The 17,233-nt window shown below is 39.8% G+C and overlaps 1 protein-coding gene across 1 annotated transcript in view; it reads left to right on the forward strand.

Moving 5' to 3' along the window:
• The first annotated feature begins 7,226 nt into the window (after positions 1–7,226).
• The window catches only part of Hhla1 (HERV-H LTR-associating 1), a 33,141-nt gene continuing 23,134 nt past the window's right edge, over positions 7,227–17,233 (forward strand). Inside the window, exons 1-6 of the mRNA XM_041671706.1 lie at positions 7,227–7,305; positions 8,299–8,358; positions 10,628–10,684; positions 11,402–11,461; positions 12,220–12,300; positions 17,090–17,173. Coding sequence (XP_041527640.1) covers positions 7,227–7,305; positions 8,299–8,358; positions 10,628–10,684; positions 11,402–11,461; positions 12,220–12,300; positions 17,090–17,173 — 421 coding nt within the window. The remainder of the gene's footprint in view (positions 7,306–8,298; positions 8,359–10,627; positions 10,685–11,401; positions 11,462–12,219; positions 12,301–17,089; positions 17,174–17,233) is intronic.

Here is a 17,233-nt window from a genome sequence, read left to right on the forward strand (position 1 = left end):
TGAGTTTATAAGGTGGAGAGTGACAGGTGAAGACATGGTTAAACATGTCCTACACACACACACATACACACACACGAACGCACGCATGCACACACACACAGAAACTTTCTCTAGGCAATCCCATGCTGAGGTGACGACAACCTGAAGCCCTGGCAGCCAAACAGGAACTGCCAGAGAGAGATTCTGGTAACTTGTCTCAGCTGAATCTATATATGTGTATCTCCTGGCTCCTGTTTCATCTTTTCTATAAACTGGAGCCCTTAGTATAGGAAAAGTAGAGAGAAACTGAGAATTTTTCTCTTCCTAGTTCTCACCAAAATTGTAAATAAACATATTTCTTTTTATCCGTTCTTCTCTACTTGTTGGGTTTGTTTGTTCATAAAACAGCAAGCGTTAGATGTTTGTGTTAGCTGTCATTTTGGGGTGTTGAACCACAGTCACTATGATCCCCTGTGAAAGGCAGAATTCTAAAGACACTTAAGCCCCTCACCTCAACTATCATACGCTCACCCTTATTTCACCTGTGAGTTGTGTTTAGCGGATATGCAGGATGGAACTGAAACTGTCCTCCAGAGAGAAAGACACAAAACCTTCCACCCTTCACCTATTAAACTTTAATAACTAAAGGAAAATTTAATAATTAAAGGAATGGACTTAGGGAGAAAGAATTCTGCCAGGCCTGAAACCTTACCTCCCCACAGGAAAGAATCAAAATGTCTCAGCTAAATTTACATGTCTGACCTCTGCTTCCTGTTTTTCTATACATTGTGAGATAGTCACAGACATAATAGAGAGGAAGGTAGATTTCTCCCTCTCTCTGGTTTGGCCAAACTAAAGAAGTCAACTTTCCTTTGCAAATTCCTCTTTTCCTTCATAATTTAGGAATGTTAAAGTGGAGCATTAGAGCCTCCGTTACCTAAATGTTCAGTAACAAGCCCAGGGGCAGCACTTCCTGACACTATGTGATGCCTCTGCAGGCAAACAGCAAAACTCAGGCCGAGTCAGATGAACAGACCACGAACGGCTTTGAGCAGTGGTTCTCACCTTCCTGATGTTGCGACCTATTACCTCAGTGCCTCATGTTGTGCCCCAACCATAAAATTATTTCACTGATACTTCATAACTCTAATTTTGTCACTGTTATGAATCATAATGCAAATATCTGATATGTAGGATATCTGATATGTGACCTCCAAAGGGGTCATGACCCACAGATTGAGAAGCACTGGCCTAGTGTGAGTTCGACCTGGGGTTCAGGTTAGATAAAACTGGGGTGTCAATTAACAATGAACATTCATTGAAGGTGAAGCTGTGTCCAATAAAAATAACAAAAGGCTTGATGATAGTGGAGGGATTAGGATATGATGCTCACACAGTACATAGAGTTTAGGTTTGAGGAAATGAAGGACTAGAGATGGTGCTAAGAGCTAAGATCTTGGATATGAGCGCCACTGAAGTGAGTCGATCATCTCAGAGAACTAGGAGTCAATATAATGGGTCTGCTTTACATGCATTATATGAATGTCTAGTTTAGAGAGAGTTAACCATCAATGCACTTTCAAGTATGAAGAAAATGGGACTTAGAGGTTAAGCGAAATACCCAAAGCCACACAACCATGGAGACACAGCAGTGGCTGTGGCTTTTGTTCTTGTTGCCTCTCCTAAGACTGTTATGAGCACAGCCATTGTGTTTCATAGGAAACAATCAAAAGATCAGAAATGCAGGCTTCCTAAGCTGTCAGTGGGTAATTTCTAAGAAATACCACTGTGACGGTTTGTATGACTCCTATGTCCATACAGCAATCCCATGCAATAGCCACCATTATGATCTCTATTCTGTAGATCAACCAAGTGACTTTGAGGGAACCAACAATCTCCCCAAATAGAAACATCAGGCCTGTAGACCTGGACCATCGCTTGCTTACTGGGATACCTCTGGATCTAGAGAAATCTATGTCATATAGTGGCTTTACCCCACACACAGCCATCAGTCCTGAAATTTGTCTATGTAGTTTTTAATGTCAAAAGCTACTCTTTTGATTCCCCCCCCCCACACACACACACAACTCTTTAAAACTTGATATCTTTCCTGAGTTCGAAAGCCTTGTGCACAGGGGCAGTTGACTGGCTTGACTTTCCTGCTCTAGGGGTCTGGCAACCTTGACCTCAGTCTGGCCCCTTCTTCAGAAGTCTGCTGGCTATGTGCCAGGTGATATTGGGCCCAAAGACATCCAGGACAGGAGGAGGGACTCATCACCTGCTTCCTTCTCTGCTATCCAAACCCCCACCCCTGGCCCAGTAATTGCTGTCAGGAAAGTTTTCCCATCCCGGGTTGAATCGCGGCTTTGTCATCTAGCTCACGGATTCTGTTCAGCTTATCACACAGGCATTTTTCTCTGATGAAGATGATCCTCTCACTGCCCAGAGTTTTGGGGAGGATTATTATTCCTTTTTTTTTCTCCCCGGAGGATTTAAAGCAGAGTTATGAAGCCCTTTCCCATCCCCACCCCCTGTATCTTTCACTAAGAACTCATATAAACCCCGCCATTCTGACCTCACTGTTAATCTCCTTGGCTAAGTTCTTTGAAGTCATTCATCCTGCTCAGGAGACCGGTGAGTCGTATGCTATAGATATTTTAAGCTGCCTTTGGTCTCCTCACCCTGAAAGCTGGAAGCCAGCCACGGAATGCTATAATTCCTGTGTCCTGGATCCTGGAGGCTGAGTGATAGGAGAGTCCTTTCTGCCACATCTCCACCATGTTGAGCAAAGACTCTGTTCTTTGATTTCAATCTGTTGCTTCCCATTTCCTTTATGGTATTGATTAGAATCTTAAAGCATTCCTGAGCCAGTGAGATAGATTATCCTCACTTCTAAGATAAAGAAAACATGGCCTTCAATACAAGAAATTGAAGCCATAAAGAAAGAATGCCGCAAGATATATTAACAGCAAGGTAGCTGCTGAGAAATTTAAATTTCTCTTTCAAGTCAAACTCAAAGCCCTCATGGACGCGGACAGAAAACACACAATTCCTTGCTTTCTGGTCTGCATGCCTTGAAATGGCTACTGCCTGAGCTTCAGTTTCTTCAAACTCCAGAATAGGAATAATAAAAATTAATAGGAGGGTGGCTTTGAAAACCAGTGGATTATCATATGTGACAGTCCTGCCAGGAGACTCTTGCTCTTCATTACATATTTTGAAAAGACAGACTCTCACCCTTTTGAGTTGCTCTACAGGCTGTAGAGGTGGCTGTCTGAGATTAAAACCCATGCCTGTTATTACCGTTTTAATGGCCTCAAGCAATTATTTACTCAGCCTCTACTTGCTCTCCAAGACGAGGGAGCTGGTGCTGAGCTAGAGATCAGATGAGCAAATAACCACGAAAATGTATGGAGAATTAAATAGCTCACAATCATCGTGGATGCTCATGCCTGTTGGATATTTGTGTGAGTTTTTCTTTTCTATGACTCACTGTAATTTCGGCAGTAAATGAGCATCTTCAGCCCTTCACGGTGCAGTGGGAAACTTGCACTTGTCTGTTCAAGCTAAACGTCAGTGATTTGTGATCCTTGTTCACTGGAAGCAATACATTCATGACTAAGACTCTCAAAGTTTAGTTCTTAATGCTCATGCCACCAGCATCAGAGCTGTTGTTGAAAAAATAAGGAAGTATTGTGGTTTAACATTATGAGACTCTTGGGCTGATCTTGACTCAATAGCCTATTTCATCTGTCCTAATAACCTTTTTTATCTGCTTTAATAACCTTTTATATACGTCTCCTGGAGAGTTTTTGGGTTTCTGGCCCTCTTATCCAGTAAAATGCATGGAAGTCATCAATTCGGTTTTCATCATTAGAAGTTTTCATGGTATTCTAGGGAGATATTTTGCAGGTAGGAATGAATTTCCAGCTCTCTTCTTTAGTGTTATGTTGTTGGGTTGGGTTGGGTTGGGTTTGATTTGTTTTGGGCTTAATTTTGATTTTTTTTTATATGTTTGAAACAGGGTTTCACACTGTATTCCAGTCTGGTCTGAACTTGCTATGTAACCTAGGTTGGTTCTGAACCTATAATGATTCTCCTACCTCTGTCACTTGAAGGCTGAGTTTATAGACATGAGCCACTCGGCTCTCCTTTCAGAAGCCATGTAGCCATGAAATGAGTAAGGACTCTACCTCCAGCCTTTTGGTCTTCATACTATAGAAAAGGTCTTACCTGTCTAATATGGTAGGCATTTAAAATAATAACAAATACACAGTTGTATCCAAACATGGAGGCTTAGTACATGGAAGACAGTCTACCAGTCAGTACTTTGCTTCTTGGTAGCAATGCCTGGGGCTCTGCAAATTGAGCTAACAAAAATTAGATTAAATAAAGTGGAGTACTTCATCTGCTTATGTCAGTCCTCACAGAAATGAAATTAAAACCCCGAAGAGGCAACTAAAGCCAGAGACTCATGTGTTCTTTTAGTGAGAGGTCAGTACCATGATGAAGAGGTAATTAATATATTCAAAGAAAGGATCATTTGAGCTTCTAGAGGTGGTATACAATGAGAAGGTAAGAGGAAGCAAGCTGAAGACAAGGTTTACTCTAAAGAGCTGCTTGTGCAGGCTCATCTCATTGCCAGTTTTCATGGCTATGAAAGTACCCCTAGACATGGGATTTATGGCAAAATTCATTTACTGGAAATGGGTGCATTGTGTCAGAGACAGGAATCTTTGAAAAAGTTATTTCCTGTATCTCTCAATTCTCAATAACTTTCAGCTCAAAACAAAACATGTGCCAAAGTGCCATGTCTTCAGGTAGCTTAATCCCTTGGGACTTTTGTCATTAAAACTGTTGCTTTGCTTCTATGCAAGTTTCACTGAAGGAACAGTGATTCTTAGATATCATAATGGCCGGAGGATTGTGCTGAATAATGAGAACAGTTTTAAAGAAAAATATTTGATAGCTGATATAAATTTTATAAGATACAACCTTGAAAACTATAAATCTATCACACAGAGAAAATTATTTGTTCGCTTATTAAAGTACCAATGTTCTTGAACATCACATCATACAGCTAGGATAGGATAGCTCTATCTCTGCAAGATATTGTCTACTGATATATACACAGAGAACATTTTTTTAATGTTCATCACAGCTCTGAAGAAAGAAACTGAGAAACAAATAGTTTTAATAACCTACACAGCTAAAAAATGGCAGAACTAGGGTCTTAGTTCAAGAAGTCTAGCTCTAGACTCCATGCTTTCTTTTTCTTTAGAGGAGATAAAGAAGGATACTATATATTACTAAGAGACATACTTCATCAAGAAAATATAATCATAAAAACATATGTGTCAGACATTAGCATTTTTAATTTTATAAAAACAAATACTGAAAAGATGTAAAAGATCCTGACACAGCAATAGTGGTGATTTCAATACCCTGCACTTGTCTACCTGTAGGTTTTCAAGTAAAAACCAGTAAGGAAATCCCAGAGGGAAAGTGTACCATAGAGCAAATAGACTTCACAGGCAACTATGGAACATTCCACCCAACAGAAACAGAACCAAGAATTTTTTCTAAAATAGACCACCTTCTAAGCAACAAAATTAACTTTTCCTAAATACAGAAGAATCTTAATCATCCCTTATATCTTTTCAGATAATAGTTCAATAGAACAAGAAGTTACTAGAAAGCAAAACTACACAAGCATATGAAGGCCAAACAGTACACTTTGAAATGATGAGTGTAGACACCATGCTTTGAAACACCTGTGTCGTAAGCCTCAGTTTCTTTGGGTGGAGGGAAGGTCCAGTTAGTGAGAAACACTAAAGTAATACTCGTTGTTTGTCTCCAACTCAGCTTAACTGTGTTCCCCCTGTTTTCATCCGCTTCTGTGCACTGTCCTCCTAATAAATAGTTGATCCAGGAATGGAGATTAATGGAACCCTAAATTGAAGGAAAATTAATTACTTCCTCCATGAGCTAAATCAGCAGGAATTGTGGTCTTAAGGTAAAGAAGTTTAACATACTATTAGGAAAAGGACATTTTTTACATGATCGGTGATCAACAGGATATGTGCAACTCTTGTAGAGCTGCAGTGACTTTTCCTGATATGAATTTGTTTTTGCTCGTCATTTTAGTGGCTCTACAGTTGTGGCAATGCAGAAGAGGAAGGGGAGAGGTAAAGAGCAGAAGATAATGGAATGAGAAACAGTTAATATCCTTAGGTACCATTCTAGACCAAGAATTGCGCTAGGCACAGGATTTCATGGTCCTATGCAACCTTCAGAATAAACTTTCAACTGTCCATTTTATATACAAAGGTCAGCAGGGCACAGTAACGTTGCCATTGTGATCTATGTCCTGGAGCAATTAGTTCACCATATTTCATCCCCTACCCATCATCCTCATGCCCTAAGCTGGAGAGAATGCTGCCAGATTTCGCTTCAATGAGAGAAAATGTACGTCAATGTTCTGTGTGGCATGTGGCACACAGAAAGTGCTCAAAACATTTTTTTTGTCATTATTATCAATCTATTGTGTTCTACATGAGCTACCATGCTATATTGTTTTCTGCCTTAGTTGTCATGCTGCAGAATAAACTCTCCAAGAGGGCGAGCACCGAATCCACAAAGTCCAACAAGTTGTAATAGTCACCTCCATTCATAATTGTAGCATTTAATATATGAATAGTAACATTAGAGGTAATATTTTGTCTTTAGAGGCTATTTCTCATCTCAGAAACTGTGTGAATGCCCCTTTGACTATACGTGCAAACCTTACCCATACTACCACATGCCCTTCAGACACAGAGAGGCATGATTCAGACACAGACTCTAACTATAAACAAGCCTATCCCTTCCACCCAAGCACACAAATGGTGGTACCTAACCTACCAGCTCTCCCCTCCCACTACGACCACAGCTAAGCAGTCCACAGCTAGCAGGTTACTAGGTAGAAAGCTACACGATAATAGAGAGTCCACTAATTGCAGTTCTTTAGTAACTTTGTGGCCAGAGCTCCCTCTCTGTAATCAAACATCGAGATTAATTTTAAAAAGAGCTTTGTTTCAAATTTAATCCAAAGAAACCGTGGTATCCATTTGTTATCTCCACACAAACTGACGTGATTCCTGATGAGATGGTGTGCTAGTGACTTCCCCAGCGCTGTTCACAGAGCAGATTCTATATCAGAGTGCTAACTATAGGTGTTTTGCTATAGGTGGAGAGAGCTTCCCAGCATGCTGAGCTTCCTGCTGCATTGCCCTCCAGTGAGACTGTGCATGAGCATCGCCTATATCCTCTCTCTCTGGAATACAGGTGGGCCATTCACTTCCGAGTGTCTGTTTTTTTGTGTGTGTGTTGTAGGAGGGTATTACTGTGCTTGAAGAATCCCAGCAATATTTTAATGCAAAGTCTTAAGCACTTCGATCAAAACACTTCGATCAAAACATCAAAATACACAATCATGTGCTCGAGTGTCATAGAAGGCTCTACTCCTCTAGCATCCTGTTCACAACACCATCCTTTGTTTGATCTCCCACCAAGGAAATCTTCTGAATTAGCTCATTAATTCTCCTTTTGTTCCATTCTCTACCTGTCAGCCCATGTGATCGATCTTTATATATATAGATGATTACATCACTTGATTGTATTCCTCCACGATTCCCACCCTTATTCCCCACAAAGTCAGTGATAACTTACTCTGCTTGGATACCATTCCACATCCTTTGTGTACTCCATATGACCTTGCTCACTTCGTCTTCACCGACTCCCATAAATGCCCACCTCCTTCTTTCTTTAGGTTCCAACACCTTGACCTTTAGTCAGCTCTATAGAGAAACACTCATAGATAATGTCAACTGGGGCACATGTTATTCTCTATGTGGAACAGTCCTCAGCCACTTAGGTCCTACACAGATACTGTTCAGCCTCAGATTTCAGTTCACCATGCCCTCCCAGGGCACACTTCCATGTGACTGAGATGTGATCGGGCTCCCTGTCATCTGTATTCACATTTATAATTATTACCCTTTTTACTGTTGAGTTCCCTTCTCTCCAACACACATAGTACTAACAAATTCTGATGCTGAGTAACAGTCTCAATCATATTTATCTTTGGTAAATATGCGATGACTAACGATTAAATGAACAAAACACAAGGGAGATTTTGAATAAATCATATCATAGTTCTAGAGAGCAGTTCTCTCATATGGAGAAATATTTAACTCAGACTAAGTCCTATGTGATGTTGTGTCGACATTGTCACGTCTCTGGTGAAACCTTTTTTTTTTTTTAACTTTTTAATTTTAGCAACTGGTCTCAAAGGAGAAGGCAAGAAAGATAAGGGAATGGCTCTCCTACCTACAGCAGGTAAATGGGGAGTTGTGTCTCCCAGTTCGCTCACCTCTCGCAGATTCCCAGAGCTCTCTAGGTCTTTTCATCTGGGGATCTTACTAAATGCACACACAGTGGTGTTCCGTCCGAGGATACGAGGTTATAATGGAAGTATTGTTGTTGGCCATCATCACCTTTGAAATAGCTCACTCACCTCTACTTTTCCTGGTTTTCCTGCTATGAAATTGGACTACCTATGAAACGTGCCTTGTAAACCACCCCACAGAGCAGCCCAAGATGCACATCCGTTCCGAATGTAAAAGATAAGCAAGATAACTTCTTTAATATTTGTTTGGGCTTTTATGGAGAATGGAAGTTTCTCTTTATTTTCTAAATTTTACTTTTAGGGAGAGCAATCCAATGCTTCAGAAGGCAAATGGTAGAAAATGTACACACAGTTAAAATGCTTCCCCAAGAAACCTCTTCTCTTTCTCCAAAGCCACCAGCTGTACCAATATATTGTGTATGAACGTGATAAATTCTCACAAATACTCATTCTGCTTGAGCCTCTAATTTTCTCCCTTTTAATTGAGATTAATTCCAACATCAAAGGAAATCAGAAGTAATAAAAAGTGATAACATAATAGGTGTTGTCTTCTTCCAGGCAATTCAGCTGGTCTCTGCTTCAGCCAGCGAGGTGGGCTTGTTGGAAAATGTCTCTCAGTAGCCTTTACTGTTATGTTGTCCTGGAGAGGAAGGAACCTAGTGAATCTGGACAGTTAAAAGGAATTCCTAATGCTGTTCTGAATTCTTTATTTTCTGCCTTAATGAACTTGTCTGCAGGACAGAATGCTTTATTCTAGGAGGAGACTGCTACCTAACAGAGGAGTGGGAGTTAGGAGAAGGGGGTGCGGGTGTGAATATACATTATATGCATGTATGAAATCCTCAAAGAATTAATAAAATATTATATTAAATTATCAACAAGCACAATATCAAAAAGAAGGAAAGAAAGAAAGAGGGAGGAAGATAGGGAAGGAAGGAAAGAAGGAAGGTAGGAAAGGAGGGAGGGAAGGAGGGAGGTAGATGATGTTTGGTCAGAGATTTTTCTCAAGCAAAAATTTGTGTAGAGGAGGCTTTGGGAGCATTGTGGAAGATCTGGCAGAAAGAAAGTCAGAGCTGGGCAATGAGGATGGCCATGAAATGCTGTTTTATGGGTATGATGTGTCTGTGCACTCATGAACTAACATCCGTTGCTTTTGCCTTCATTGGGCTCACACCGGACTAAGCCAATAAACATTCAGTTATAGCTGGGAGAGGGGCTCATGGAGCCTGACCAGGATAGCTACAATGACTTAGGTAACACCATTACATCCTAACTTACCTTTGTGCCTGCCTGGTCACTTAACCTTCTAGACCTAGAGCCTTTGCCTTGGCAACCTTTCTTGGATTGTCCATGACCTGGACCATAGTTCACACATTATGTAGTGCCTGGAAAAGAATGCTGAGCTTTGCAAAAAAAAAGCAGGTGTTACTAGGCTGCCCCCAAATGCCTCACTAATACAATCCTTCCCTTGAACACTGATGAAACCAATTATGTATTTATCTTTTAAATCCCTGTGCCTAAGTTTGGTGTCCAAGAGACTTTTCAGAAGCATGAGCCTGCTCTTGGTTTGGGCATTAATGAAAGGACTAAAAGATTTAATTGGGTTAATCAGCAGCATGTTTATCAATAACTATCTCACATGAATCATTTTATAACTAATGGCAGTCGAGTCCTGCTGGAAGATAGGAAGTCCTTCACTTTGATGATGTAGCCAGTGGAAGTTGACCATGTTCTGTGATGTACTGTCTGGCCCTCATTAAGCCAAGGGGAACACAAAATAAAATAAAAAGATGTGAAAGACTTGGCAACCAGCATAAGAGGAAGGAGTAGGAGGAGGATTAGAGAGATTGAAGTACGAGAATGACCAGGACATACACACATGTATGAAACTGTCACAGAATAAACTTTTAAAATACAGTAAAGGAATTGATCTCATATTGTATCTTTTTACTATAAAGAAATCTGAATCAAGATGAAAATCATCCCAAAGTTGTCCTAACAAAGATCTCATCTGCCTGCGTTTTGGTTTTACGTTGAATTCTGTCTGCTATGGAACTTGGTTCCATCGCTTAAATTCTCAGGGTCTTTGTCTCTCCATCCTTCAGAGGTGTGATGGACAAGATGATCTTTAAGGATGTTACATACTGTGAGAGAAGGTGCCCTCGGGCACTATGTCACTAATGGAAGCTTCTCTTTCAGAGTCTGGAAACTTGGGTCTCAGGAAGGAGAAACATGGATCCTTCCTTTACACAGCAGGTACAGAGGCCAGCCCTAGTGGTGACCAACTCAGGAATGGTGGGCACGTTTTCAGATTCTATACCTTCATTTTTCTGCATATATGTGTAATTTACATGAAGAATCATCTCTGCAACAGTGATAGCAACATGCGTAGTGTGATTATCCATCCTCTAGTTCAAAGTGACTAGTCCTCCGGGTCTGCCACTGCCTCAAAGAGGTCTTTCCCTCCCCTCTGGCCTGGTTCGTACCCTAGTAGAGGTGTTCATAACACTCACTGTCATTGTTCATAAGTCTCCTCCTTCCAACGTCACAGTCAAAAAGCTTCATGAAGCCAGAAATTCATAGGTAGCTGGCCTGATGTTTGTGGAACTCCATTGCACTGCAGTTCTAGGAAGTGAGTTTTCAGCCATTTGCCCCACAGCTTGGTGTGCAATGTCAGGCCAGTTTCTCTCTTTTCCCAAGCCCAGTTTCCTGATTCAGTTAATGAGATAGGTAGATTAGACACTCGGCATTGTGAGTATTTATGAGTATATGGTTCTCTAGACCATAGCCAGTCAGGAGACTAGAACTGACAATGAATTACCGGTAAGTAAAGGAAGACCTAAGCTCTTCCTTTCTCAGGGTCTCTCAATGTCCTTATTCTGTTGAGCCTGAGAATCAACCAAGCCTTCTTTATTACCCCTGAGACTGGGAACAGAGACTTCCATTGTGTCACAAAAGGTTTTCCTTTTCCAGAGTCTGCCTTCAAAGGAGAAGAGAAGCTGGTAAAGGGGGTACAGGTTCTTGCAACCACTGGTAAGTCTTCCGCTGACCTTGCCAGGCTATGGGAATCTAGACTGCTAAGCATTTTTTTCCCACTTCTGTAAAGAACTCCCAATCAACGCAGCAGGGGTAACACCATCTCAGCATGAGGTAAACATTGGAAACAATGTTTTTAGTACTATAAAGAAGACCATCAACCACTCTGTCAGCCTCCTCAACTAATGTTTCTAGGTACTCAAGTAACATCTGGGAGGTGGGAAATCTTTTAACTGGCAGCCTTTCCCATATAGCTGTATACACCAATTCCTGGGGGACTTAATTGTTCCATACTGATGTCTGGGTTCTATTAAATATGCATTTCTGAGGATGAAACCCATACATTGAAATTGTGGAAAATTTACTAATATTTTATTAGATGCCAGTACCCGACCAGGCTTGTGTCCATGTATGAATAAGAACACAATTTCCAAAATCAGAGGTGCTGAGAACTCTCAGGATGGCCTTGGGCCTCCCACTATGGATGAGAGGTAGTCTGTCAATTCCTGGTCTCTCCAAACGCAGAGATAAAACAGTCACTGGAAACAAGTGCTATGTGAGTCACAGTACATGTCACTGACTGTCACCTACTGAGCTCCTGGCATGAGTTGCTGCTTACCTCTGAGCCCCTTGTGTCTGGCACTTGGTCTGTGTTCATCATGTGCCTAAAGAAGTTCTGATTCAGTTTTGGAAATGAGAAACTGTTTCTGCAGCTGAGAAAAATCGCACCAGAGATGTTTTTGATTCTCTTCCAGAACTCCCAGCAAGGTCAGTTGATCTGTCTGCGTTCAACCTGACAGAGCTCGTGAATGGGATGCTCAGTAGAGCTTTAAAAGGTAACCACTCATTTCAGTACCATCTGGACCAGAGCTTCTCTTTTATTGGTTTATTTTCTAGTCTGCCTGTGATTTGGCAGGACACATCCTACTACTGTATCTCAGTGTCTCTGTGTTCAAAATAGAGAGCATGTTGTCCCATTTGATGACACGATGAACCCATGATGACAACAAACACATCAACATAAAGCAGGAGGTCTGAGGGCATTCTGAAATCAAACTGCGGAGCCAGCATAATAAATGTGCAGAGCTGTCATTTGCAGTCACAAGCTTTTCTAAGAAAGAACATTTATTAAGTTATATACCTTAATATATATTGTTTTAAGACAAAAGGAGTTCTGAGGTTTACATTATTGCCCTAATTAGCCTTCTGAATATATATTTTTTTTAGCTTCTAGTAAAATAACTTGCAGGAAGAAGGTATTTACTGATTGGTAATCCATAAATTTATTTTTAACAAGAATTGAAAGAATCTTTTATATTCTGATTTACTGTTACTTGGCAAATGTTTTTGAACCACTTACCACAGATAGTCTCTATCCTACATTTTGAAGGTAAGTCAAGAAACAAACCCTGGGCATCTATATTTTAGTGAAGGGAGAAGAAAAAGAATACAATAAACAGAATTCTTAAACAATAAAGAGAATACATAGGGAATGAATACTGGGCAGAAAAAAAGACTATAGAATGCCAGTTCAACATTGAAGACTATGTGAATAGCATTACCTAGGTCTGCACATTATGTACAAGTAAAAGTAACTTGGGGGGCACTTATTAAAACAATTCAGAATTCTGGATACCATATTCCCAGGCCTCTACAACCATGAGGTTATCAGTAGCTCTTATTTTCATAGTTCTAAGTATAAGAAAATCTGTTGCAACAACTTGGAGAAATTGCTACACCCAAGATATTCAGAGTTTGCTGGAGTTTTCAGGAAAACCAGATAGTTCAATGGCAGCTACTGTTATAGTAGGTTTTATGTGGTTTACATTTATCTTTTTTATTTAGTTTTTCAAAATTAAAACATAATTATATTACATTATTCCCCCCATCCTTTTCCTCCCTCCAATCCTTCCAATGCAAATCCTACTACCCTTCTCAGATTGGCATTCTCTCTTTCTTTAATTGCTATTAGATATATATGTATATATTTCCTAAATATGTAAATACCGCTGCTCAGCCCATATTATGTTACTTATATGGATGTGATTTCAGGGTTTGCCATTTGGTGTTAGAAAACCAATTTGAGGACTCTTCCCTGGGGAAGACTATTTCTCCTACTGTCAGCATTCCTTGTTTGCCTGTAGATTCCTAATTCATGTTATCATGTTTATTGGGGGTATTCCTTGTTCACATCTTGTTTAGGAAGCCATGTTGATAAGACTTCATGGGTATCGTTTCTTTGACAGTTCTAGGAGATAACATCTCACAGCAAACTTCCTAGTTTCCTGCCTTTTACAATCTTTCCACCACTTCTTCCCCTACAATCCCTGAGTCTGTGTTCTGTATTTATCTATATTTATCCGTTGGGGTTGAGAACCACGTAGTCACTTGTTCTCTACATTTTGATTAGTTGTGGTTTTCTGTAATGATTTCTGTCTATTACAAGAAGACATTTCTTTGATGAGGAGTAAGCGCTATACTTACCTGTGGGTATAAGGATAAATGTTTATAATATAGTTTACTATACTAGCTCAGTAAAGTGGTGGTTTCTAGGTTCTTTTTCAAGATCCGTAACAGTCCTAGCCCTGTGTTTCCAGTACCAGGTGTGATTTCCTTCTTGTTGGGCAGGCCTTGTATCTAATTAGAGAACTGTTAGTTACCACCAAGTTATGCATACTACTTTTGTACTTTTGGGGATACTGTGCCCTGCTGGTTACTGTTTTTGTTCACACTCAGTTTTTCTTTATTGGATGCCATGCCACTTTCTGCTGAGTCTGCATAATCTCTCACATAAAATATGGCACAAGCTTCAAAAAAAAAGTACCCTCCAAAACGGTGTCTGTATGCTGTGCTTCCTGCATTAAAACCCTTGCCCTTTTGGCATTACCTGCTTGTGTTCTAAAAAATACAGTCTGGTTTCTTCTAAAAATAATAGCATATTGGTATTTATTTTTATCATTCATTTGCTGTATTTCTATTCTATTTTCTTACAAAATACTGGGTTTTTTCTTCTTCACTTTTTTCTTTCCTTTTCTTTTTAGATTTTTCAATACAAAGTTTTTCTGTGTAGTAGCCCTCGCTGTCCTGGAACTTACTTTGAAGACCAGGCTGGCCTCAAACTCACATAGATCTACCTGCCTCTGCCTCTCAAGTGCTATAACTAACTAATGAATGGCATGCGCCACCAGGCCCAGCTTCTTCTTCACTTTTTCTCATTTTCTTTTATGTTTCTTTTTTCTCGTTTTTATTAATGATTTTAGATATTACATACAATACTGCTTATAACATTTTATTCAAATATTTAATTAAAATATAATTATATTACTTCCTCCTTTCCTTTTCTCCCTCCAATTCATGTCTTTCTCTCACTCTCTCTCAAAGTGAATATCTTTTTTCCTTTGATTCTTATATTACAGATAGATAGATAGATAGATACATAGACATGTAAATGATAGACAACCTGCTAAGTCAATGTGTTGTAACTTGCATGTACATGATTTCAGATTCGATAACCAGTTAGGAGCCTCATCCCTTAGGTTAATTCTCCCTCTCTCAGGAGTCATTAGTTCCTATAGTTCTTTGTCTAGGAGTAGAGCCCCATGAGGTCTCTCCTTTCCTTCTTAGCATGTCTATTAATACTGTAATTGTTCTGGTCCTGTTGAGGTAGCCATATTGTTGCTATTGGAGGTATAGCTTTACTGTCATATCTAGGAGAAGCATTCTCACTGCAGAATTCCTGGTCCCCTGCTCTTACAATCTTTTTACCTCCTCTCCTGCAATGTTCCCTGGGCCTTAGACACAGGAGTTTTGTTGCAGATGTATCCATTGGTTCTAGGTTTCATTCAACACATAGTCCTCCTTAGAAAGTTCATTTACAATTTCCTCCTTTTCCTCCAGTAAGAAAATGGCTTATATTTGTTGAGAATTGTTTTGTTGATCTTAGCCATTCTGACTGTAATGAAATGAAATCTCAAAGTTGTTTCGGTTACACTTTCATAAATGCTAAAGATGATGAACACTTTTGAGTTATTTACTGGACATTTTTATTTCTTCTATTGGAACTCTCTATTCAGATCCACAGTCCATCATCTAATTGAGTTATTTACTTTCTTAATTCTTTGATTTTTAAAAAAAATCTTTATATATTCTCAATATCAGTTCTTTGTAATATACACAGCTAACAAAGATTTCCCCATCTGCATGTTTTTTCTTCACTTGATTGATTGTTTCCTTAGCGATCCAGAGCTTTTTAGTTTTATGATGTACCAGTTGTCAATTGTGTCTTTGATTACTGTACAAATTGAGTCCTATTCAGAAATGCCTTTTCTACATCTGTATCTTGTACAGCACTGGCTATATTTTCTTCTAACAATTTTAATGTTTTAGGTTTCAAATTGAAATCTTTACTCCACTTGAAGTTAATTTTTATATAATATGACAGGTAAGGGTCTAATTTTATTCTTTTCATGTGGACATCTTGGATTTCAGCACCACTTGTTGAGAATACTATCTTTTCTCTGATGTATGTTTTTAGTATCTTTGCCAAATATCATATAGTAGCTAAATTTATTTCAACTTGATGCAAGCAAGGGTCATTTTGGAAGAGTAAACCTCTGATGAGATAATGCCTCCAGTATTCTTGATTGATGATTGATGTGGGTGAGTCTAGTTCCTTGTAGGTGGTGCCAACTCTCATCCAGTGACCCTGTGTGCTAAACAAAAGCAGACTCAGAAAGCTATGAGTGAGAAAGCCAGTAAGCAGTACTCCTCCATGGCCTCTGCTTCTGTTTCTTTTTTTTTAAAAAAAAAATATTTTTATTCCTGAAAAGAAACGTCAAGTAATTTCTTTTAAAATTTCTGTGGGGGGCGGGGGGCTGGAGAGATGGCTCAGAGGTTAAGAGCACTGGCTGCTCTTCCAGAGGTCCTGAGTTTAATTCCCAGCAACCACATGGTGGCTCACAACCATCCGTAATGAGATCTGGCACCCTTTTCTGGTATGCACACTGTATACATAATAAATAAATAAATCTTAAAAAAAAATTCTGTGGGGACTGCAGAGATAGCTCAGCGGCCAAGAGCACTAGCTGTTTGTTCTTCCAAAGGTCCTGAGTTCAATTCCCAGCAACCATGTGGTGGCTCATAGTCATCTGTAATGAGATCTGGTGCCCTCTTCTGGTCTGCTTCTGTTTCTTCCCCCAGGCTATTGCCCTGATTTCTTGCTCTGACTTATCGGGATGATGGACTACATCTTACCACCTGTAGAATGAAATAAACTCTTTCCAAGTTGATTTTGGTCATGCTGTTTGTTAACAGCAAAAGAAATCCTAACTAAGACATATCATGTCACTATAGTTGCATGTACTCTTGTTTGGGTACTGGTCTAGATGTCTGTTTATGACGTTTTCATATAAATACATCCTATACCTTGCTCATATTTACTGTCCCTCACACATACTCTTCTGTTTGCTTTCCATGACAAAGTCTTACTATATAGCTCTGACTGTCACAAACACAGAATCCTCCTCCCTCAGCCTCCCAGAGCTGAGATCACAGGCATTGCTAGTATTGATTTATTTAAGGCCATATCAGCAAGCATTTGAGCTTCTTTCTCTCCCTCTTCAACAGACAGCAAGCAGTTCTTCTCCTTGCTTAGCATCACTTCTTATAGCTCATTTGCCTTTCACAAGGTTTCTGTGGCCATCTACAACAGTAAGTGATAACGGTTCTCCTGCGGTGATGTGGGTGGGGGGCTCAGGGCCAGCCAAATTG

Source organism: Microtus oregoni, unplaced genomic scaffold (genome assembly GCF_018167655.1).
Source record: "Microtus oregoni isolate MIOR12 unplaced genomic scaffold, Mior012 000022F_ref0000154, whole genome shotgun sequence".
NCBI lineage: Eukaryota > Metazoa > Chordata > Mammalia > Rodentia > Cricetidae > Microtus > Microtus oregoni.